The following is a 24313-nucleotide window of genomic DNA, read 5'->3' on the forward strand; positions in this document are numbered from 1 at the left end:
TAATGTCTGGGGAAGAAAGAATAAGACCTTCGAATCCAGTCACACATTAACAGAACTGCTTTTCAGACACTTTAAATAATAACTATCAACATCCCAATCAGTAACTGGCTTATTTTAAAGTAACTTGAAAGGATTCTGGTTAACAATCTTATAATCCAACAGCTGCCCGTCTTTGGGATACAAAAAGAATTTAAAAAAAACAAACCCCCAAACCTAACAACAACAAACAAAAACTTTAGAAAATATTTTTTAGAAATATATTCTTCAAATAAAAACAGGTTCACACATATTTCTATGATCTGACCAGTTTGAAGCCCTGCCCCGTGTCCAGTATTGCTGGTGGAAACCAGTTGAGCTTGAGTCTCTTGAGACATCGCAGGCAGGCGCTGCAGGTCCACAGCAGGTTCAGGCTGCCGCACCACAGCGCCAGCTGGACCACGGGATAGGTAACCCGGGGGAAGTACATGCTCCAGTGATTGGTGACGTCGCTTCCTGTTGGTAGGTGCAGCGTGTAGTCGCCCCAGTGTTTGGAGATGCCGTAAGCAGCAGAAACCGCCCTGCCCCTCTCTGACCACTGGATGTTGCTGTTTGAGTTGCAGTTGTACTCCACCCACTCGGAGGTGAAGTCTCCGAGCTGCGGCAGGTCATGCAGCTCGACGTCCGCCGCTCTGGAGAGCGTCGCTCCCTGGATGGCAACATACAGATTTTCCACCTTGGTAACCGCCTTCACCCATGGCAGAGAGTTGTCACAGTCGAGCACCACAACAAGGCGGGAACAGAAGTTGGTGTTCTTTTCCCTCCACCACTCCAAGATGTGATCCAGATGTAGAGTGTCTCCACCTAAAGATGTGCGCATGAAACAGCTGATTTTTTTTTATATATATATATATATATATATATATATATATATATATATATATATATATATATAAAAAAATATAAAAATAAAAAATGGGGCGGTTAATCCTTCAAGCTCAGGTCCTCTGCCAGAGGCCTGGGAGAGGTCTCTATTTCTTTTCTTTCTTTTTTTGCATTATCCTACTGCCAGGGTTTTTGCTAGTTAAAAATTGGCCTCTGGGTGGAGTACCTACAGACATATGCATGACTGATTGTACATTTAGGATGTAGTATGCATTAATATCCATTTTCCTAATATTTCTGGCTATTTAATAAACAAAACAGCATTTTATACTCAAATAAATTAAACTTCAATTCAATACTTGGTTAAAAATATATGTTTTTACAACAACCCAGGTTTCCTTTTTGGAAAGTGCCAAACTTTTTTTCCCTTCAAATACATACGCAGGTTTAGAAAAAAGCGAGTCCCAATCATGACTGCTTCAACTTAAAGCCTCTCTCACCTGCCAGCGCCCACTCGCCAGTGCGATGCGTATGGCCACTGTAGAAGATTACGTAGGTGTCGTGGCGTGGGCCGTCTGGGGTACGGAGGTCCAGAAAGGATTTCATCTTGGACTGCAGAGCCTCCAGGGTTACCCCGCTGGTGGAATAGTCACAGCCAAACGTCTCAATCAGGTGGTGGGCAAAGAAGCGCTGCACGTTGTTCAACATACCCGTAGAGCGCCTGTTCAACTCGTGCACCTGGCCTGGAGGCAGCAGCATCGGCTGACCGTCAGGACTGTAACAGGAAGGAGAATTATGCCACTTTCAGAATTCCATTTCATTTGTGTGCACAGAATATCAATGATGTAAATCCAAACATGAATCTGAATGTGGTCTAAATTGGAGAGGTTTCTAATTCTCAGATACAACGCTGGTCCTCTACCTGCAGTAGTTGGTGGGAATGACCACTGCATAGCCCACGCATGTTCCTCCCAGGGTGTTCCCGAGCTCATGGAAGAGTCCATGGAACAGAGACTCCAGGGGCAGAATGAGCAGGAAAGTGCTCACAAACAAACTGTTTTTGGCCTGCTGAGCAAATTTACAAGAGTCACGTAAAGGAAAAAATGAAACAGGAAACAGAATAACCCGTGTGCTGCAGCAGTAAAGCATTTTTGAGACAGACCTACCTGCCAGCACAGAGCACCCACAGCTACCGTGGACACCAGAGTAAAGAACACCAGGCGTTCAGAGATGAGGCAGAAATGTCGCATGCCTTTGGAGGCCATCACCTTGTCCAGGCCGCTGACCTCCGACCAGCACAGCCTCTGGCATTCGCTGAGCTTAGAGTGAAAACCCCACACAGTGATGACAAACACCATGTGGCAAATACCCCAGAAGAGCGCACACACCACGAAGGCTGGGATCGTGCGGTACCACTGTTCCTGGTCTAAAAGTCTCACAGCAGAAAGGACGATGAAGCTCACCTCCACCGCCAGCAGGGGCAGGAGGGAGACCCGGCGCCACAGCCCCCTCCACACCAGAAACGGTTGCCAGCGCTCGGTCACAGAGAGGCCGCTGAAGTAGACATCGAGCAGAGGGTCGCAGATGAGCTGGCTGAAGAAGCAGGAGAGGGCGAACGGGTTGGTGGTAATGTTCAGAGACTTAAAGAACAGCACGGCAGTGATGACAGCGAAGCAGGCCAGGTTGGCGAGCGCCAGGAGCGCCTTCATCCGCAGCGCAACCATGACCGTGCCCAGAGCGACCACGAGCACCATCACGCTCAGGGACTTCTGAATGAGCAGCGCGGTGCTGGCGATCGCAAAGCCAGCTAGCTCCAGGCGCTCCGCGGAGGTCAAGAAGGCAGGGCGATACCTAGCACATCCAACCAGTCTCTCCAGCAGTGCCCACAGTGTCCTCAGAGCCACGCTGGCCAGCAGCAGGTAGTTGGTAACCTGCTCCCTGACGTCGACGTCCAGGGCGGGGGAGTTGAGGAAACACAGGAGACCCAGCAAAAAACCGAACCACAGGTGGAGGATGTTGAGGCTCATCCTCTCCATACTGAAGTAGTAGAGGCCAATGGCTATTCCAAGGACAACCAGGGCCAAAACAAAAATGACAAGAAGAGCGGACTCCGCGCTTGTTTCCCACCGGACATAGAGACCTATGCACAGGGCCACGAGCAGGTTAAGCCCGGACAAGTAGCCTAGCCACCGGACTGATGACCACATGCTCATCTCTCCGTTGACTTCCTCCAGCCGGGTCATCGCTGCGTGAAGGCAGTGACTGACACAGTAACGTAGAAAACGACACATTTTCCTTTTAAATTAAATACCAACGACCTGAAACTAAAAAATGGCATTTAAGTCAGATATTACCCGGTCTGCTGTCCGCTGTGACATTCAAACTCGGTTTAGCCAGCGGGCTAACTTGTTGAAAGTAGTTAGCTTAGCTGGCGTTAGCTCCTCAGCGGCACATCTTCAGGACGGTTAGTGTCAGCGGTCAAAACACTCACATCTTGGATGTCACTTGTTTGTATTCTTCCATCTGACGTTTGGCACGATTATAAACGATCGCAGTTGGGTTATTCTGACGCCAGCCAGCGGGACTGTGAAAGACATCAGTTCAAAAAGTTTCACATCAAAACTTTTCAGTCAGATGACAGTCGCCATGATTGTGCTAAGACTACGGTAAGCATAAAGGGTCAGAACTGGTGTTGAAAAGTTCAAACGTCCAAACCGTATTGTTGATGCAGTTTTTTTTCTTTTACTTATTTATTTATTTATTGAGTTCGCTCAGTTAAACTAAGATAAGACCCCCCGCCGCCAAAACAATAGAGTAAACTTTCTCCGTGCTGGCAGGAACTAACAAATGACACATTCAAGGAAGATCCGATTATTTGACCCCTGCATTTAGAAAATCCAGTTTGTTGCCGTTTTTCCCCCGACATGGTTTAGGCCTACATTTTCCCTTGTAGATATTTACAATTTAATTAACTTTTTTTTAGTAATCGCCTTTTTCCTGTGGACATGGAAGCGGTCTCTTCCATGATTTTACTTCTATCCTCAGGGCACGAGGGGTCGCTAAATGGTTTGACGAGCATGAAAATTATGTGAGTTGCATAGCTTCATATTCCCAAAATTTTAACCCTAGTTGAACGCTTATGGAAGACTTTGGACCAACGTCCCAGTCAGTGCACTCTGCTACTATTATTAAAACACCAGATGAACAATTGCATTTCTGCTTCTCTCCACTACAACTTTAGAGACTTTGGATGAGCATTGTTTAAAGCACACTTAAGTTGTTCTGATTTCTGTGTGGGCTCAATGTGAGACCCTACCAGCCACTCTTTTGACCACATATATGTTTAGATAACCCTTTAGAGATTAGAGGTCTCCCATCACTTTACAGGGGTGTCAAACATACGGTGCGAGGGTCAGAACCAGCCTGGCAAAGACAATAACTGGATGGCTTTGAAGGAGTTCATCTTTGTGTGGTGCATGTAATAGTTAAATAATGAAATTACCAAAAATTCCATCACATCACCAATTTCTTCACCATCTACTGAAGAAATTTTAGTTTTTCTAAAGTGAGTCTGAAAAAAAATCTGAATTAACAAAACGAGACTTTATAAAGTTGTTAAATTTTATAAACCTGATAATTTTAGATTTTATAAATCTGGGCAATAAGCTACAAGAACCTTTTGTTATTTTACACATTCTATCATGAAATTGCACTTTTTCCTTATATTATCATAATCTCAGGGATTAAAAGTTTAGTTAAATGTGTCTGCTCAGACTGAAAGGGGAGTTTCACTGCTCTGGCCTACTCGACGGTCTAGCCCCATCAAAGTGGGCTGTACGGGGCCCACAATGTAAAATAAATATGACATCCCTTCCTTACAAAAATACTAACACTCCTTTTTTAATATTATTAATTAAAAACTCTGCGGCCATGGGGTTTGAATGTTTTTTTTTTTTTTTTAAACAAAAAAAGCAAACAACTACTATTTCTGTATAGTACTATCAGAGGAAGATGAAGAACTTCTGACCAAGTTGTAAAAGAGAGCCGTGGACGTTCTAAGTTGTAAACAACTGATTTTTTTTTTTTTAATATAAAAATCTTAGCACAAAAGAAGGAACACACACCGCCACCTTATATTTACATTCATTTATAAAAGAGAAATACAATGGTACTGTAAGGACACATTGTTCTGCACTGTTGAAAATGCTGATAATGAAGATGATCCATATCATGCAAATAGGCCAAAAGAAACACTGGAAGACAAAAATCACAAAACACGCCCCTTTAAAGTCTGAATATGTACTGTGAATTTTTTTTCTCCTGTTAAAAATCAGGAAGAAAAAACAAAACAGCAGAGATATGCATTAACCAGAAAATGATATGGAAATGGCAAAAGCACACTGCATTACATAAACACATATCCACTAATATGATGGACAAAACAAAAACACAGAAGGCACCTTATAGTTATTATTGATATCGTTTTGTGGGCCTATCACATTGGTTGTAAAATTGTGAAAAGAAACAACATTTTGTGACACCCTTTGGGATCAATGATAAAGTGCCACTGACAAAAACAAAAAACCAACCAAAAGAAATTCCACACACTAGAAATTCACTTCTTCAGTCACACAGTCTAAGCCACACCCACACATTTAGTCTATTCAGGAACCAGCAGGAACACACAATAACATTTCACCTGGTAGTGTCTTAGCTAAAACCTCCCTGCAGCATACAGCATTTTCAGATCCGACCTCGCTTTCTAAATTTTACAATATTTCACCTTTTTTACAAAAGTGAGTGTAAATTTCTCTCTGTGATTTTTCTAAGGAACTCTGCATCTGCTTTTGTGGAGTGCTGTATTTTCACATCAAAGTTGTAAAACTGTGTCAAAGGAAACTGGTGTAAAGTCACTGACATGCAGTGTTGTACCAATCTGCTGCTTAAGACAAAAAAAAAAAAAAAAGATTAAATGCAACAGCAGGAAAAAGATCATTCAGAATGAAGTCAGTCTTTAAGAGAAGAGCAAGACAAAAACCTTGTACCTACTATGCACTTGTACCTTTTTAAACACAATAAGTAAACACTTAACGTTTCACATTAGTAAACCTACTAATACTACTGTATGGTTCTGAAAATGTTTCAAATGCTACAAATACCATTTTTTTGTTGTTTTTTTTGGTAAAAGATACACAAAATCATTCATAGAATGCCAAGTTACCAAGGCATTGCCACAATTTACAACACCAATGTTTGACTGTTTGACTATGGATATCTATTTCCAAACAATTTTTTTATGTCTTGGAAAACTAAAATGAACATCAAAAAAAAAAAAAAAAAAAGTTTTCAGGAAGTTGAGCTGTATGTGCCAGAAGCAAACACGCCCGTCTACTTATTCCATCTCTGTCTCACCAGTGCAATCAAACCCCCGTCGCGCTGCTTAGGTTTGCTGTATTTGGCTTTTTTGTACAGAGCAGCCTGCGACTCTAGCTTATTTCAAACAGAGACTGAGTACAGAATGTAGACAAGCTGACTTTTGATATTAAGAGGAGCGGGGAGTTCAGAGATCTTGCGGGTATTCGATTTCCAACTCTTAAAAAACCTAACTATTTATCAAAATATATCCATCTTTTGTGTGTGTGTGTGTGTGTGTGTGTGTGTGTGTGTGTGTGTGTGTGTGTGTGTGTGTGTGTGTGTGTGCGCGCACACTCTGAAAGGAGTGTGGATATGAGAAAATAATCTGTAAACTTTTCTTTCACACTGTGCAAACTGCATTGTTTTGAGAAGGAGTAGAAGTGGGGTAAGAATGCAGCTGGTTAAATTTGGCAGCGCAGCAGTTGGAGGGGAGACGACAATTAAGCCCTTTTCAGACACACTCTCCATTTACGGTAACCTGGCAGCATCGAAATGTGTCGGCTTCACATCTCAATCAGCATCCTGGTCGCTCTTCGGCAATGCCAATCTTTCTAGGTCAAGCCTTGAAACATTAGCGCGGGCACGGCACAAGTCTGCATGTGTCCCGTGCTTCATTGTGAGCTGCTCAGCTGACCAGAGGATGCATTAAACTTTCAAAAGCGTGGTTACACTTCTAAAAGCTGACACTGATAATACTGTGTGTCAAACCTCATGCTTGTACTGTAGCCTTCTCTCTCACTGTCAGGGGTATATTTGATTTAAAGCATTAGGAATATTAACTAAATATAATTCCATCGCTTTTACAGACTTTTGAAGCCAGCGATGTTATGCTTTCCATGTCTGAAAGGGGCTTTAGGTGGAGAAAAGGGCGGGAGGGTTGCTGGTTTAGCCTAGCTCTGGAGCAAGATGGGATCCTCTAACTCATGAAAGCCGGGGACGGAGCTGCTCTGGCTCTCCCCAGAATCGGAATCATAGGGTGTGTCTGGTAGCTCCGTGAAGCCCCAAGCTAGCTGGTCATCCTCAAACTCGGAACGCGCCTGCATTGTGATGTCTTCACAATCTTCCTCCTCATTGGAATTAAAGTCCTGAGGGATGTAAAGCATCTCAGGGTAGTTGTGTGACACCAGGTCACTGGTGGTGGCCAGAGACACCTTTCGGAAGGCGATGAGATGCATGTGAGAATACTTGACATATTTGTAGCGCTTGAAGCCCAGCGACTCTACCGCGACCCGCCAGCTGCGCATCATGAGGGCGTGGCGGTTTTGGTGAGAAGAGTCAGGCGTGATGATGAGCAGCAGGCCATGCAGCTCCAGCAGCTCATGGGCCTTCTTGCAGCAGATCCAGCGCTGGTATGGCGAGGGGAAGTAGGACAAAAGCAGGGAGAAGACCACCACGTGGAAAAGCTGAGCGGGCAGAGCATCGATGGGGTTATGGAGCTGGCGGAGGAAAGCCTCGACTGCATCACCCGCCAGCTGGAGCGGCTGCTGAAGCTGGAGGTTGAGGAAGTCACACTTGTACACACTCTGAAAAAGCACAAATTTAACACAAATCAGGGTTCAAACTTGATCTATGCCAGCAAACATTTCTACACAGCTCGTTTGTTTTCATGACTTGCAGCTGTTGGGCGTCACTTTTTCTGTGTTCTGCTGATTTTCTTCACATAGTCTAACCACAGCACTGGCAAAGGACATGACTCATTTCTGGTGTTGTTTTTGCTTTATAACGCAAACACCCAAGTGGGAAACTGTATCCATTTCATGTGAATAAACAAATGGTATAAAAGCACATAGTCAATTAAAATGTAAAACAGAATTAATATGCACTCGTACCTCAACCGCAGGCACTATGTCAATACCGACTGTGAGGAACTCGTCAAACTTCAAGAAAGGGTTAAAGCAGCTTCCCACATCAAGAAGGCGCATTTTCCCCAGCTGAGAAATCGAACTGTAGCACAAACAACAACATGCAATGCCTGATGAGTATAATACACAAAATCATATGCATTACACACACTATAGATAACTCTTTGTAATTGCACAGTCATACATAGTACAATAGTACAATGAAATTGGAAAACTGTCCCACATCGGCACTACGTACAACACGACAACACGGTAACTTAAGTAATAAAAAGAAGAATCAGTGTATGTTTATTGCACATTATTATTACTATAGAGTGAGGGCAGGTCGTAGCAATTCATTTTTCTTGTTTTTTGGACAAAGACTTTATGATATATATGATATAGAGTGTTATCTGTCATACTCATGACAGATAACACTCTTACTTCATCTTACCTGGGGATGGTGCTGTACGGCTGGGCACTCGTAGATGCTGTACCCACACCCATAGCAAGCGTGGCACTTTTCTGATCCTTCTCTAACACTCTTTTCATTCCACCATCCAAAAAGTACTCTTGACAGACGCTGTGGAAGTGGCATCAAAACACTGCGTTTACAGAAGCTCATTTTACAGGCTCAGATTAGTCCGATTTCACCAGGCTCTATAAAACCTAAAAGATGCCCAAAGACCTTTGGGGGCGTTCATACCTGCGACACCATTCAATCCGGCCCTCTCCTTCACACTTTTTGATCCAATGGTTGTCAGCAAGATTCTTCATGGCGAGGGCGTACTCACTCAGTGTCTGCTCATCCTCGCAGTGCTCACGCCAGATCTTGTCAAAGTCGCCCACTAAGTGAGAAAATCAAACCCCCCTTAAAAATAAGGTCAGCAATATCCAAAACATGGCAAAAAACAGCTTCAAGTACTTCAAGTCTTACTCTTGTATGACGACAGAAAAACATTCACAACCTACTTGCAAGTTTTGGTTATCCACTAAATCACCAAAACCGGATCTTGGAAAAAAGGGGGGGGAAAAAAACGGCTGAAAAATCTCAGGTCACTGCTGGTACTTCAATATTGCCTATGTCTCACTTGTTTCTGCTTGCACAGAAGCAGAATTGTGCATCTAAAAATAATAAATAAATAAAACAAAACAAACCCACCCTCAAAACAGTCATTTCACAATAAAAGTTATGTCCACAAAATTTTCCATTTGCAGCTGCTCAGACGTTGACAGCCAGTAGCACAAGCAAACATGCCAACAAGGGAAAAATCCCATGACCAGAAGGGAGAAAAGAAAACTATATAGGAGTTGGTGGTAAACAGCAGTGCTTTCAAAACATGACCACTGTGATTCCATGCCAAGCCTACCAGATCATGCTTCGCTTATTAACCAATCATGAGATCTGCTCGCAGGATGACTTCTTTATGCTCTTCTAGGCTCCAAAACAAGCAGCTACTCTCTCCAGTGCTGAGGTCTTATTCAAACCACAAATTAATCCAAGCTCATTTTAAATACACTACCAGGGTTATGCAGTGTTTTATGGTGGTAAAGTAGGGCAGCGCATACACAAATAACACCAAGACTTGACATTTTAATATGCCTGCATTTTACTACGACACTATTTTAACTATTCAAAAAAAAAAAAAAAAAAACTTTCCAGGATTTCTTTCATATTTCTGAGCAGTGAAATGGCCAACTGTATAATTTTGATTCAGAGCCGTTCAAATGAAACAAACTAGCCATGCATTCAAGCAGGAGATTAATTCATATTCTTAGTTTATACTGGAAGAAGAAAATATAAAGAAATCTTGCAAACCGTTGTGTCCTGGCCATTGACTCATCCAAAGATTTATTTCCTCTAGATATTTTAAATTTACCTCTTGTGCACTCCTCCCACATGGATTCCCTCACTATGCACAGCACAACGTCATCACCAGAACAAATCCTAGCTTCTGTAGGATTTGTAGTTAAATTTAAAATTCAGAGGACGTTAAAAAATACATCTTTCATCAATATATCTTTCAACTGCTAACTCAAACATGGAGTTAACCGCACTGATTGGGCTGTAAAATAAGACAACAGATGCTACGTATGCATGCTGATGAGCTGAGATTGGGGTTTTCCAAACTTCCTTTTTTTTTTTTTTTTTTTTTTTTTTTTTTTTAAATTGAAGCAAGACAGATGGTTGGATGCTTATGAACTGATACAGTGATTGCAACTAAAAGATCCATTACCTCCTCCCATTTCATCTACTTGAACACAAACATCAGAGCATGTGGTTGCATTGTGTTTTGCATAAAAAGGGCCAATAATGATTTGGTCATTTTATTTGTATGTTGTTTCAAGGCTTGCCAAACAAAGAGACATTAATACCCACCAAATTAACAAATCAAAGAAGTCACAGTAATCTGCTATTAAACAGACACTTTGTTGCTTCTTTAATCATCCCCAAATTGCAAATTGCCTGAAATAAAACTCATTAGAGTGGTAAACAAAGAGAGTGTTTTCCCTTGTGACCAAAATGAGAATATTTATCAAAAAATAAAAAAGGAGAAGACTCATGCTTGTCTCTCATATGTAGTGGCCCCAATAATTTAAAGAAAGTGAATGATTCACCTTCCACAAACTTGCACAAACTTCCTTCTTTACATGACGTGTGTGCAAAGAAACAGCAGGAAGCAACAGCCACAGACAGGATTTAACCTGCTGTGTCGTCTTTGTGGTTTTTCTCCTGGCAAAAAGTAAGACGAGGTTCTTTTCCCCAATCTCAGCTCCACAGTTGAAGATCTCCTTTGGCTCTTTTATCCTTCAAGACACAGTTAAACCTCCACTAGAAAGGGGGGGGGGGGGGGGGGGGGAGTTCTGGCCTATCCCAATGTGCCTTTTAATTAAATTATTTTCGCTGTCTGGCTCTGAACGGTAGCAAATCTCAGAAACAACACTAATTAGGTTGTATAAGTTGCGGCAACTGTTTGCTCAGTCTACAGAGTTATCTTTTATTGACAACCGGGAGCCAATCGGAAGTTACTCTTTTTCTTTCACCAGTCAAATGTCACATGTGTGTTGACTAGGTTTGAGAGCGAGAGATAAGATGTTGTTTGCAGAAGAGCCTTGTGTAAGCTGCCACAATTTATTTCTAAGGAGCTTTAATCAAGGCCTCGCTTGCTTGGTGCAACCCGCTGCTGTCGACTGGAGTCTGCCACCACAACAGCTAATCAGAAGTAAAAAATAAATAAAAAAACTTACAAATCCGTGATTACCGGATTAACCGCTAACTTTTTAACGTTACTTCAACATTTGTGAGATAACTAACAGTATCAGCCCATAGGCTGCAGGGCCACAGAGAAACAGAGGGGCCCACTGAGGCTGCTTACCCTCCCTGTATTTCCTACGCAGTTTTCTGTGGACGTTTTTGACGACTCCCGACAGTTTCTCCTGCTCCTTCTTGCACGGTGCTTCACTTGGAATTGGCACGTAGAATAGCTCCGACTGGTTTTCCGTCTCCCCGGTCTCGACATTGTCCCTGGGGTCCATAGCACCGCACCACCGATGTTACCCTCCGCCAGTCGTTTCCCCTTTTCCAGGCTGCAACCCGACCGGCGAACCGGCGCACGAGCCAACAACAGGGAAGCCGATTGGCTACCTGGAGCATACACGCGTCATAAACTGACAGCGCGTCGTCCAATCACAGGCGTGGAAGCATTCTTGAGCTGGCGTGCGTGCTGCGAAGCGTTCAGGTGCATTTGGAAATCTGTAAATTGCTGAAAAATCGTAAACAACACATCAGACAGTGTTGTTTTGTGTTTTGCAAAAGTTTTTTATCTACAAAAGAAAACTAAACTTTGTTTTTTAGCCAACTGATTTATTCGTTTAACCCCTAAAACTATTCAAAGATAGTATATTACAAAAAATGTATGTTCTTAGACAATATCCCACTGAACTGAATAACTTTTTGTGTGTTTTTGTCGTTGTTTGCTTTCTTTTATTAGTTCTCCAATTAAAATATTGGACATGTGTTGAAGAAACTACTGGAAGCCCTTCCTGTAAAATAAATTTGCTAGCATTATGTATACAAACCTTGTTCTGAAAAAGTTGGGACACTGTATATTATGCAAAATGACATCAACGTCATCATTATCACAATATACAGTATCACCAACAGGTGATGAGACTCTGGAGAAATCTCTGTGTGCAAGGGAAGAGGCTGAAAATCAAAACTGGATGCCCTATGGCAGCACTGTCATGTAAATCACTGCACAAGCTCAGGAGCACTTCCAGAAATATCTCACTGTGAACATAGTTCAACGTGCCATCCTTATATATCATTTCCCTTCTTTGCATGAAGCCAAACGATTTTTATATTATAACAGACCCATATATAGGATCTAGTCCCCCGCCTCCAACCCCCATCATGATTTAAGACAGGGTGACTGGAGAGGATGTTCTGTCCTGTTAAATGGGATAGTGTAAGAAGGATCATTTCTAAAGCTGTACAGATATTAAACCTTTGAAAAGATGATGCAATGTTTTCTAAAATAGGCTAAGAATTTGAAAACCCACAAGTGATGCCAATCCATGGTTATTGTTTCTGGAAATTGGCTTGGAAAATCCTGATGGAGAGCATTATAGTCTGAGATGGTAATTTGACTCTGGCTAATGAAAACAAACTGACACTGTCTGAACAACAGGGGAAAAAGTTAAATACCATATATGTCAATGCTGTTTGCAGGACAACATCTATTATTAACTGCATGTTCAGTCATTTCAGAATATGAGGTAATGCCTTACGGTGGACACTGTGTAACCCCAATGAAAATAAAATAGTCACTAAATCCACATTGGTAGTGGACTTATTACATCTGTGTTCAGCAGAACCGTGTCCACATGGACTCGAGGTAATAACAAATATTAGAAATCTACAGTTTTATCACAGGGACTACATACTACAACATGAATAAAATTTTAGATGCCTTCCTGTTGTGTGTGGCTGATCATGTCCGTCCCTTTATGACCACAGTATTCCTATTTTCCAGTGGACGCTTCCAGCAGGATAATAGAGCTCAAAGCTCAAATAATTATAAACCAGCTTCTTGAACATGACAGTGAGTTCACTGACCTCAGATGGCGTCCACAGTTACCAGATCTATGTCCAATAGAGCGTGCAACAGAATATTCACATCATAGATATGCAGCCAACAAATCCACACTAACTGTGTGAAGCTATGTTAATAGGGACCAAACTATCTGAGCAGTGTTTCCAGCACCTTGTTGAATCTGTGAATTGAGGCAGCTCTGAAGGGATAAGGGGAGTCCAACCTGATTTTAGTACAGTGTACTTTATGAAGTGTCTGGAGAGGGTGTCTATTTATTTTCAGTTTAAACACAGATTTCATATGAAGTGAGGACAACTGTAGCTTTATTTAAACTTTTGTTGTAGTTATAAATTCTTAAACCCTCTGACAGTGAAGTATTTCTCTCTCCCAAAATATCACACATCACATGGTGGCTAAGGCACTGTTTATTTAGCTGGAGATATGCTTATTAGATGTATTGTGGAACCCGAGACATGTACTAATATTTTGGTGGAGGAAAAAATGGCCCTATGAGTTACAATTTATTAAATTGCGTCTCATCTCGGTTTAAAGGATTTTTATTGTATCAATTTGATTTCCCTTTGCTTCTAAAGCAATTCTATGCTTCATAAAGTGTGGCTCACACAATACACAATAGAAATATATATATATATATAAAATTTTTAATGCTAGTATTTCTAATGAAATGAACTTTTAAAAATGCATTATCCCCATTCTCACGGCACATTTGATTTATCATTGTATCCAAGTAAAAACACCTAAAAAGAGGTCAGATAGGCACCTGTTAGTCTGACAAAGACGACAGTTGCCTGACTATCTTTCACTTTGTAAAAGTTATTAAACAATCCAAGAGGTATAGGGTTTAGTCAACATGTCAGCCATGCTAATAAAACTGCATTGCTATTGCTCTAAAGGGTTTACTTCTGAGAGAAACACCTTTTTAGGTCAACTAACTGGGTAGTTTCATGGCTGCAAACTAAACAAAGTCAGTGAGCTTCCAGACAAAAGACAGCATTACAACGTGTTTCACATGATACCTCGGAACCATCCTGTCTTTATTTAGAAACACTTCAAATCAAAAAGAAGCCCCTGTTTATACCTTTTGTGTGTCCGGCTTATAAATGTTATGGTGTTTCTTTTTAAAAGGGAACACTAATCCTTTTTTCCCTGAAGTCATACAGCAGCTGTGTTCAGCTTGCACAGCTAAAAGTCAAAGTTGAAAACAAAAGTTATGGGTCCAAGTGACTTGATTTCTATCTGGGTTTATTCATTCATCCCAGGAACTTCAATGACCCCACTCAAACCATTGGGGTGAGTGTGACCTGGCCAAAGAAGATACTAAACACTGAGTTGCTCCCGGTGCGTTCACTGGACTGTAAATGTTAGTTAAAAAGCACTTAGATGCAGGAAAAAAGTGATGTAACTCAGTATCATGTGTGTGTGTGTGTGAATGGGTGTGGCATACGGTGTTTTGACAGCTTGAGCAGAAAAGCACCATTTAAGAACCATTTACCTCACCTCAGGTGACCTCAGTCGGTCACATGATGGATTGGGGAAAGGTCTCATAGTGGTTTCAGCCCTTAATCCCTGGTAACAGTAATGACTCATACCTTTTACCAGAGTCTAAATACTTGGACCCTCTACCATTTTTTTAGAACCGAAGAAGCCTCTTGGATGATTAGAAAAACATCATCACAAACCCAAAGAAATCCAATTTGCTTCCTTTCCTTAGTCTCTCAAGACTACCCTGACCTGGATGAACCTGCACATGGATACTGATTTTAAGGCTACACCTAAAAACAAAAAACATGCGCATGACATCTACACTAAAAAATAAATGTAGTATAACAGAAAAATATTTCATTTTTTTAAAGCATGATCGAAAAATTAAAATTAAAATTAAACATTCTCATTAGCTTCAGTGAGTAGTGTATTTCACCTTGAAAAAGCTGCAGAACTGATCAATGTAACCATTGTAATGTAGGTTTTATGTACAGTGAAGCATTGAGAATAATGACTTATGACAGCAAACGTGTGTGATATCTGCCTAACTGTGTCTTCTTGAGCTAAATTTGGACTTCTGCTGGAAATCTACTTCCTAACTCACGATGTAACCGGAAGCCCCTTTTCCCCCTACGCCACATCCATCCACGCTGTTCGAGTCGATGCTGTGACACCCCGACATGTAGTTACATTTCGGTGGGCTTGCAGCAGGTTGCGCGGAAGGTTATGGTGCAGGGTTAAAGGAGTTTACAGTATAAGTAACAGCATAGATCTCCTGCAAAAATCAGTCTAAATCATGCATTAGTCATCACTGGAAGAAGAATTGGGTATCACATCAGTACCATGTACACTCTGAAAACCTTTAAAATCAAACATATTGTTTTTTTTAATTATTATTATTACATTTTAATTCAGCCCATTGTGTTGTCATTTTTAACTGGTTACTTCTCTTCTCGGCAGCAGAGCCAAACCAGAGATATCAAGTAGAGGCCCAAACAGGCAAAAAAGTCATAATGGTATGCCACAACTAAAAACACCACCAGCAGGGTTGCATATAGCAGTGATTTTGCAATATTGCTACAGGAAAACGTGTCTGTCCAGGACAAAACACTCTGACCCATGCGCTCCTCTGCAGGGGAAACAGCGGCATTGCTGTCTTCAAGCTTCTCCTGAAGGCAACTGAGGTGTTGTTCTTCATCGTGATATTCAGTGATGGGCGGCATAGTGGCAGACAGCAGTTTGGTTCTGCTTAGACGGGGCCTTTTGCTCACAGTGCTCTTGTCTTCGTGGGACCATCCTCCTGTGCCGACGGCCCTCAGGCAGTGCATGTACAGCTCCACCTCATCGCCCGAGTCCGACTCTGCTGAAGCGCTGTCCTGGCTTGTTTGATCACTTTCAGGTTCATCCGTTAAAGCGCCCCCCTCTGCAGCGGCACAACCATTTCCATCTTCTGACTGAGCTTTTGTGGTGTGAAGACATTGTTTTTCAGTTTGAATGTGTACACTTTGCTCTTCTCCTATACTTTCTTTCACTGGTACGCTCTCGTCGCCATCCTTCAGCCCACTGTGCACCAGAGCAGATAAAACCTCTCCATCCTTGCTTCCTGTAATTTCTAACTTCTCTTCCAAACACAGTTCTGGATCTTTTTGTTCCTGTTTCGCCACACGTGAATGTGATTCTACAAGCTCCGCCTCTACTGCTCTGTAATTTAGGAATTCGTAACGTGGATCCAGCTCCTCTCCGTTTCCCTCCTTTGGTTCTTTCTCCCACTCTGCTCCGCCTTCACCTTCCTTATTCAAGTTTATTTTCCCATCTCCCTTTATCTCCTCGTTTTCTTGGATGTGTGCCCATTCAATACTGACCTCTTTTCCTGCAAAGTGTTTTTTTGTGTGCAGCTCTGTCTCTACTGGTCCCTCTGTTTCTTGTACTTGGTTCTCCTCAGTTAATTCTTCCCTTCCACCTGTTTTGTTCATCTTTATGACTTGAGCACATTCTACCTCAGTACTGGCACCATCTTCTCCAGAGACAGCCTCTCCGATTGTTTCGCTGTCCTCTTCTACTCCTGTCACTGCCCTCCCCTTGACAAATTCCTCATTTTCAATTTCTTTTTCTCTTACTTCACAGACGCCCGGATTTAAATATACTATCTCCCTTTCTTCTTCGTGTATTAAAATGTTGTTTTCTTCTTCTTTAACCATCATTTCCCAGTCCTTCACTTCAGTGATTTCTCCTAAACAGAGAGCCTCCTCCTTAGCTTTGATTTTGCAATGCTCTGTTTTTTCCTGTGTCTCTGTAGTCACGCATTCAGCCAACTCCCCTGTTACCTCAGTTTCACCAGAGGATTTTGATTCATCTTTGAGTGAGCCGTGTGTCATTTTACTGCCTTCTCCCATGTTGTTAGTTTCTCCTCGAGCTTCCAGAAGTGTCTCGGGTGTTGTGAAATCTGATTTCTCCACAAGTTTGCAGTCAGGAACAGTTGCTTTTGTAACTGAATTGTCATTGTGGTGCAAATTCAACTTATGCAAGTCTTCACATGGTTTAACCTCACTAAAAGATGCGTTACCAGGACACAGAGCTTTGATTAACTCACATTCATGGCGTTTTTCTTCTAAGTCGGCGCTCTGTTGGTCAGGTTCTTCATTAACATGTCCCAGCAGGTCCCCAGAGCTTTCAAGTTTTACAAATGATGTTTGCGGACTGGTCCTGACTTCATGTGTATCGCTTTTTGCGTGCGTTTCATCCAGATTAGTTTTATCATGTGTACATGGATTCTCTGGGAGTGGACACTGTGTTGTTTCTGCTGTAATTTGGCCTTGGGGGTCATGTGTTACACTGTCTTCCTGTGCTTCTCCCCAGGGATGTAAACTCTCAGCCGGTATTTGTGGATTCAACAAATCTGCTTGCGATAAAATGTTTACAGTCTCAGGACAGCTTAATGTGTCTTCTAAACAAGTTTGTGAACCCTTAAGTGTGCTTGTGCATCTCCGGTCTGTAATTTCAGTCCCAGCCAGAACCTGCAGAGTCTCTGCATTTAATGTCAGACTTAAACTTGCTTCTTCTTCTTCTTCTTCTTCTTCTTCAACACGATTATTGCATGGTGCTATGTCTGTGCATTCCTGGTTTGATTTCTGGTTATTAATCACATTTCGAAGTGCTTTACTATTGTTACTTTTAATATCTGTTGAAACAGTGCAACTAATCTGTCTCATGCCAGTGTGAGGATGTAAGCCTCCAATATTCAGTGTAGCCCGTGCAGGATTTTCCCAGCCAGCTCCTGTCTGACTTTCACTTCCCACTCTGCCAAACACCTGGTGATACAGCGGAGCCACCACAGTGCCAAATGTGAAGCTGCTGGTCTGGCCAACAAGGCTTTCATTTCTCACTGCTGTTCTGCTAATGTATTCATGACCCATGTCTGCCTCCTGACTACTGTCCTGAGATTTGGTATGTTGCTGTTCTGCTTGAGCAAAATTATCAAACAGGTCATCTTGGATGTCCGTGGCACTCTCACCTTCTGCTAATGTGACTGAGGCAGCCAAAGCAATGCTCTCAGATTTCTCTGGCTCGTTCTCAGACGTTCGGTCAAGTGCTGGTGACAAAACATGTGAAACACTGAGGAGGGGTTTGCTGCACTTTGCTTGGGACCCTTCTGGTTTGTGGTTGCTCTCAGCAAACAGTTGCACATCTGTATGGCTTTCCTTTGGGGTTTCTTCTCGAGCTGCCTGTGGTACCCCTGGAGGTGATTCGTCTCTATCTGCGTTGTTGGCGTCTCCGTTTCTTTGAGCAAAGTAGTCCCTCACCCGGGCCATCCGTGCAGCCTTTCTGCGACTCCTTTGGCTGTCGTTTACTCCGCTCTCAATCTGTCCACCAACACAGATAGATTCATTTCAACAACATGCCCCTTAAAGAAAACCAAGTGAGGTAAAATTTAAAGCTGCATTTCTCACAACAAGAAGACATTAAAAAAAAACAAAGCATGCCTAACTAAATGTAATTGAAACTGTGAGAAAGCACAAACTGCAAGTATCACTTCTTATTTATTTTTTTTAGGTGCACAGCACATTATGTTATACTGGTGGTACCCAACTCCAGTTATGTGACCCTCTCTGAAAAAGTGCACCAGGGTCATGTTAAGCTCTCTGCTCCTCCTGCTCCTCACAGTCATACCGATCCTTTAAATACCTTTACACTGCTAATAATACATCATATATGTAGAAAACTTAACCCTAACCCTAACGCAGGGATGTCAAACTCATCTTACATTATGGCCCACTTCAGTGTTTCGTGGGCCTGACCAGTGAACTACATGTTTAATCCCTGAGATATTATTAAAAAAAAGGTACAATATTAATAATACATCTCATTTTTTTCTACATGATAAAGAAACGTTGCTGTAAAATGAAAAGAATCTGTCAGCACTACTCTTTGGGTTGTAACGAATGTTCAGAATTACAATAAAAGGATAGGAGTCTTTGCTGGGCCGATTGTGGCCCCTGGGACTTATGTTTGACACCCCTGCTTTACAACATTTTGCATGTGAGGATTTACAATGTCAGGACAGAACTGGAACTGTTGCGTCATCAGTCATATCGGCAACATTTTTTTTCCACTCACCAGTAATTTCTGTCCATGTTCCTCTGACATTCCTGACTGATCATTCTTAGATTTCAAAGTGTCACCCTCTAGTCCACTGTTGGCCACATCTGGAGACAAGAAACATTTTATCTATGATCCTGCTGGGCTATCAACGCAGTTTTCTTCAATTTCAGGTCATTTCTTCATTTCACAGTGGGGAAAAGGAAAATTTTCACCTGCTGCAATATTTCCCTGTGTTGACGACTCCTTTCCTGAACTGTTTTCCACGCTGGAGTTCGAACTGTAATAAGTTAATTAATTAAAAATGCGATCAGTCAGGGTTAATTCGCTTTTCTTTTTCACGTAGCTTCAGGTGATTATCGTCAATCAACAAACCACGTAAGGTGACAGTGCTGAGATACACAAATTGTTTTGATTAAAAAGTGTTAAATTGTTAAAAACTTGTAAGTATTTATATGTGTGAGATGTGAAATTGTGTATTTTCTAACTGTGACTGTTGTCCATTTCACAAAGTCTAGATTGGTTATAATGTAAAAAAAAAAAAAGAAAGAAAGAAAAGAAGAAGAAGCATATTTCTTCTATTTATATGAGTTATTCAAATTATAGACCTCACATAGTCATCACCAAAAAAACTTAAGTTACAAAACTAACTAGCAAAGGACATTTTTAATGAATAGTCAATATTTAATTCAAGGCAGGAAATGGCCTTTACAATCTTCCATAACAAGCATAATGGACATTCCCCTGACCATGCACAATTCCTATAATTAAATAAACCTAAAAAATGTGCCTAAAAATGTTTTATGAAATCACTTTGTATTCTCACCTGGCTGTCTTGAGGCAGCTTTTCTTGTTCACGTTTTCCTTCTGTGGCTGATCGTTTTCCTTTGTTCTGCGGAAACATGACAGCACGTAGTTCTTGTTGGCGTTGTTGGCCCAGAACGTCCCCACAGGTGTTTCATACCGCAGACAAAAGTCAACTCTGGCCCCCTCTTCCCGAAATGGAGGCCACAAAGTGAGCGTGAATGAGAAACAGTCCGTCAGCCCATCGCTGGAACCAGGGATGTACTCAGCCAGGAGGTCAAAGTGGCTGGACCAGCAGTCCAAAGTTGTTCGAACATATATCGCCTTAGTGAAGGAGATGTTGAGGACGCGCACCACCGCTTTTACTATTGTGGTCCCTGGAAGTAACTCAATTTTTTCCAGCTCTACTTTCTGCTTCTGGACCTTGGTCAGTAGCTCCTCGGTTAATAACGGGAGGGAAAAATTAAGAGGTGAAAGAATGTATTCATCTTCATCATTGCCTTCCCCATCAGATGTGTCGTATCCTGGCAGTTTGGGCACGTCCCACGTGTCGAACTCCTTCACTTGAACCAAATTGAGGCCTTTGGCATCTGCGAAGGAAACTCTCCTGGAGCCACACATGGGAGGCTCAGGCTCCGAGTCCTCATCAGACACAGAGCTCTTTCTCCGTGGGAGAGGAGAGGATTTAGGCCTGAGGCCGATGACCACCTCGTCCTCATCATCGTCCACGTCCCAGGAGCTGAGGACTGGGACTCCTAAGAAGTTACAGGCCCCAGACCCTCTTGGCTGCCCCCAAAAATCCATGAAGCTCTCTGTGAGAGACTCAGCGTGAAAATGAACTGCGCTGCTTCTGGCAACTGACATTCATGCTCTGACTTAACAGATGGAGTCAAATTACAGATGACATTGTTGCGAGGGCCAACACTATAAATAGGCCAGAAGGGACTTAAACTATGTGCAGTAGTCTAAGTCTTCTCCTGAAGAGAATGTATGACCCAGTGCCGTATTTGTTTTTTTGTTTTTTGAGGGCTTGTTTGACCTAATCTAAACTATAAGTTGATAATCATCTAAGTTTCTTATTACAAAACCACCCCAAAGTCTAAATATTTTGTGGACATCTTTGTAGAATCCATGACTCCCAAAGGAGTTATAATGTTATTTTTACAGCCACATGGGATTTACCATGGAAACTATTTATGTTTTGTTACTTCTGGCCCACAACGGGCTCCATTGCACTTGCATCCTGTTTAAAATCATTTCAAATCTGTGAATATCTGATAATTTAATAGCTGTGAAAGTCTCAAGGTGAGAAACAGTCATTCCACATTAGATTTATCTATTATCCACCTATCACATTGGCAGATACCATGATACAGTTTATGGCTCTAGTGTGTAATATTTCCTGTATTTATCTTATAGGTGACAAATTTGCATAATTGCCAAAAAAGTGGTGAGCGCTTAGTATTAGTGAGTAAAACATATTGTTTAACAATGAATAAGAATGAATGGTAAGCACTTGATTGATTCGTATGAGACAAGGCTTTTGTCCAGGCTGTTAGAGGATGTGATGCAGACAGAATACCTTTATTGCAGTGCTCAGTCGTGGAAGGTAGGGTGAAAATAAACCATGAATACAGAGGAAGGAAGCGTCATGCTACATATTATTGACACTTTTTACAATATAGAAGAAAAAAGCAGGAAGTGATTTTAACCATGTACCTGAGACAGAGGAGAGCAGCATCATTATAGAACAAAACATGAAGCAGTATTTACTTTTAAGACAAGTATTGTATTTTGTATGCATTCATTTATTTTTCTTTGTTCCTTTTAAACATGTTCTAAGAATTTGTAACTCAGTAAACATCCGATAAGGGCAGCCCGACAGATGTTTACTGTAAACATTATGTATCAGTAGGTAATGGATAATAGGTAGTGATTTGTAAATGAATGTAGATAATATTATACTACATTATATTTCAAAATAACTAGGCAGCTCATGCTCTTTCTCTTGATCATACTTTTTTTAATAGCTAGAAATCTTTTTGAGGTCAACTTGAAAGAAAGGCAGATGAGAAAAGTAATGAGGTCAGAGGTCAAGCATCACATGATATTTCAGTGCAGACTATAGTGTGATATTTAGCGTCCTCATATAGCAGCATCATTTCCTAAATGTCACCAATACAAAGGCAGTAGAATTTTAAGTGCAGTTTTAAAGATAAAAGTTATGAAACTTTGACCTTATTTGACTCTGAAGAAGAGGCCAGACGTCCCCAGTAAAGCGATATTTAGAATTCCCATATATCATTCCCTATATGCTTATATGTAGTCAATATAGGCATATAGGGAATATTTAGAAAACATAGTTTCTCACATTTTTATTTTTTATTTTATTATCTATTATTATTATTTATTTTCATCTTTACAAGGTACTTTCTATATGCTGATAATACACATTACACTTATAAGAATCGTAGTTTCTAATTTATAAGGCTTTTTGTCCATTTTAAAGACCTTGGTGGATGGAAGTGAAATTTTAATGGGTTATTAATATGACCCCACTCAAAATTCATTCAAACCTTTTCGAGCTCTATTTGGTGTATAACCTCCTTGGCGGCAGTAATAACTGCAACGAATGCTGTTAGAACCTTTTCCAGCATCCTTACTAACTCTTCCTAAATCTTCTGAGGACACACAGACCTTGTCTAAGCTCTTACTCTGTGGTGTTGCTCTGATTGCCAAAGTCATCCTGTCTTCCCTCTCCCAGAAAATCAACTTGAGGTTTCTCTATCTCAGGAACCCCGGTCTTGTTTGGAGGAACAGCAACGAGCACAACGACTGGTTTGTGAACCGAGTCCTTGGCTCAGGTGGAGCCACAATGCCGTCTGCAGGACACGTAGAGGAATAAAATGAGGGGACCTCATCACATTATGAGCCTTAGTGCATCACAGTGGGTTGGTTGCTGAACTGAAAGAGAGTCACACACAATCAAGGCTAGGACACCACCACCCTTTAGGTTTCCAGTCTCCAGTTGTGAAAGAGTGAAACAGTAAAAGAGTTTAGAAAAACAAAAACAAATAAAAGAACTCGTTTCAAATCCCTAAATGATTTTATAATGAAACAGAACAAGCTGGAGGCAGAACAAATATAAGATGTGAATACACACGACACTAGTAGTATTTAATGATGTATTGACTTTTAATTCCATGGTGTTTTCCAACTGTTATTATATCCATATTGTGATTTTGATACTTAATTGCTTGTAAGGTGTCCTTGAGTGTCTTGAAAGGTGCCTATATATAAAAAACACATTATTACCTTTTTCATCCAAATTGGAAGGCAGGTAAATATTAATCCAGTAGGTGGCAGAAAGTTACCTTGGTAACAATATACACAAGTCAGTCATTACCTGCTATGAAGTCTAATCTTGTACTTTTTGTGAAGATGTACAAGTCCATTTCCCTCAGCTGTTACTTCTGTGAATATACACGATGTAAAAGGCTTCTTTTTAACACGTTTTATTGTGCATTATTGCTATAAATATTTTTTAAGCTAACACATTAATTCTTTGTCTGGATTATTTGAGGGGAAACTAAAGGTTTCTGAGCCTTTCCTTGCGATCCCTCATACCAACAAGAGATAAATTACAAGGACGTGGCTGTCTGGCCTTTAGTCCTCACCCTCGTCGAGGACGTTTATATGATAAAGGTGGCACGCTGAGAGTAAACATTTTTTTAAAATAAATCCATAATGATTGTGCAGAACTGTCTTCCACAAAGTTTATTTTGTCTCAGACATGTCGAGAGTTATTCAAAGTGTTATTTGTCAGTTTGTCAGCTGCGTGTCTGCACTCTAGGGTATACTGCATTCATCAGCAGGCTAAATTAAACACTTCTATTTGTTTTTATGTACTGCTGTGTTTTTTTTTTTTTTTTAAATTTTCAAATGTGCAGATGCAACTGTAAATAGCTCTTTGATAAGAGTTTGACAGTTGTGTGGTTAGAGAGCCCTTTTTTCAGACGTCTTAGATACTGAATATCTAAATAAAGTAAAACTATACTTGTCTTCTCTAAGAAATGTAAAAAGGACTCTTTGTTTTTCATTTAAGGCAATAAATGATGTGTGTTAGGGGGCGTTTTGCTTATTGCACTGTGCACATCTATGAATATCTCAAAGAAAAATAGTGTCAGGATTAAAAAA

The 24313-nt window shown here is 41.2% G+C and overlaps 4 protein-coding genes across 7 annotated transcripts in view; 1 reads left to right on the forward strand and 3 right to left on the reverse strand.

The window, feature by feature from the left end:
• Window positions 1-224: 224 nt before the first annotated feature.
• tmem168b (transmembrane protein 168b) lies at window positions 225-4350 on the reverse strand. 3 transcript variants are annotated; one of them, XM_026175268.1, is made up of 4 exons: window positions 2028-4350; window positions 1784-1929; window positions 1362-1636; window positions 225-840 (listed from the first exon to the last, which is right to left on the reverse strand). In XM_026175268.1, the coding sequence occupies exons 1-4, from the start codon at window positions 3150-3152 to the stop codon at window positions 293-295; spliced, it is 2094 nt and encodes a 697-aa protein (XP_026031053.1). In that variant the 5' UTR covers window positions 3153-4350; the 3' UTR covers window positions 225-292. The 3 variants fall into 3 exon arrangements, with proteins under 3 accessions (XP_026031053.1, XP_026031054.1, XP_026031056.1); XM_026175269.1 differs by having other exon boundaries at window positions 1784-1926; window positions 2028-4349; XM_026175271.1 differs by having other exon boundaries at window positions 1784-1926; window positions 2325-4346.
• Window positions 3502-24313, forward strand: part of LOC113026457 (forkhead box protein P2-like) — a 32962-nt gene continuing 12150 nt past the window's right edge. The window contains exon 1 of the mRNA XM_026175272.1: window positions 3502-3527. The gene's annotated coding sequence lies outside the window, so the exon portion shown is untranslated. The remainder of the gene's footprint in view (window positions 3528-24313) is intronic.
• Window positions 4993-11867, reverse strand: samtor (S-adenosylmethionine sensor upstream of mTORC1). 2 transcript variants are annotated; one of them, XM_026175273.1, is made up of 5 exons: window positions 11495-11867; window positions 8824-8965; window positions 8572-8700; window positions 8106-8220; window positions 4993-7799 (listed from the first exon to the last, which is right to left on the reverse strand). In XM_026175273.1, the coding sequence occupies exons 1-5, from the start codon at window positions 11652-11654 to the stop codon at window positions 7167-7169; spliced, it is 1179 nt and encodes a 392-aa protein (XP_026031058.1). In that variant the 5' UTR covers window positions 11655-11867; the 3' UTR covers window positions 4993-7166. The 2 variants fall into 2 exon arrangements, with proteins under 2 accessions (XP_026031058.1, XP_026031059.1); XM_026175274.1 differs by lacking the exon at window positions 11495-11867 and adding an exon at window positions 9090-11488.
• On the reverse strand, window positions 15080-21049 carry ppp1r3ab (protein phosphatase 1, regulatory subunit 3Ab). The gene is made up of 4 exons (XM_026175267.1): window positions 20139-21049; window positions 19528-19592; window positions 19331-19419; window positions 15080-18576 (listed from the first exon to the last, which is right to left on the reverse strand). Exons 1-4 carry the CDS (start codon window positions 20978-20980, stop codon window positions 15658-15660), a joined length of 3915 nt encoding a protein of 1304 aa, XP_026031052.1. The 5' UTR covers window positions 20981-21049; the 3' UTR covers window positions 15080-15657.

This window comes from Astatotilapia calliptera, chromosome 7 (genome assembly GCF_900246225.1).
Source record: "Astatotilapia calliptera chromosome 7, fAstCal1.2, whole genome shotgun sequence".
Taxonomy (NCBI): Eukaryota; Metazoa; Chordata; class Actinopteri; order Cichliformes; family Cichlidae; genus Astatotilapia; species Astatotilapia calliptera.

What these genes read in the sequence shown, in the direction of transcription:
- tmem168b (XM_026175268.1), bottom strand. Translation starts at nt 3,152, where the DNA reads ATGTGTCGTTTTCTACGTTACTGTGTCAGTCACTGCCTTCACGCAGCG. An exon ending in TGGGTGCTCTGTGCTGGCAG is followed by an intron (nt 1,930 to 2,027) that starts GTAGGTCTGTCT and finishes AAATTTGCTCAG; the next exon opens with CAGGCCAAAAACAGTTTGTT. An exon ending in ATTCCCACCAACTACTGCAG is followed by an intron (nt 1,637 to 1,783) that starts GTAGAGGACCAG and finishes TTCCTGTTACAG; the next exon opens with TCCTGACGGTCAGCCGATGC.
- samtor (XM_026175273.1), bottom strand. Translation starts at nt 11,654, where the DNA reads ATGGACCCCAGGGACAATGTCGAGACCGGGGAGACGGAAAACCAGTCG. An exon ending in GCGTAGGAAATACAGGGAGG is followed by an intron (nt 8,966 to 11,494) that starts GTAAGCAGCCTC and finishes TTTCTCACTTAG; the next exon opens with TGGGCGACTTTGACAAGATC. An exon ending in ACATAGTGCCTGCGGTTGAG is followed by an intron (nt 7,800 to 8,105) that starts GTACGAGTGCAT and finishes GTGCTTTTTCAG; the next exon opens with AGTGTGTACAAGTGTGACTT.
- ppp1r3ab (XM_026175267.1), bottom strand. Translation starts at nt 20,980, where the DNA reads ATGTCAGTTGCCAGAAGCAGCGCAGTTCATTTTCACGCTGAGTCTCTC. An exon ending in AGCTGCCTCAAGACAGCCAG is followed by an intron (nt 19,593 to 20,138) that starts GTGAGAATACAA and finishes AACTTATTACAG; the next exon opens with TTCGAACTCCAGCGTGGAAA. An exon ending in AACATGGACAGAAATTACTG is followed by an intron (nt 18,577 to 19,330) that starts GTGAGTGGAAAA and finishes GTTGGTGGACAG; the next exon opens with ATTGAGAGCGGAGTAAACGA.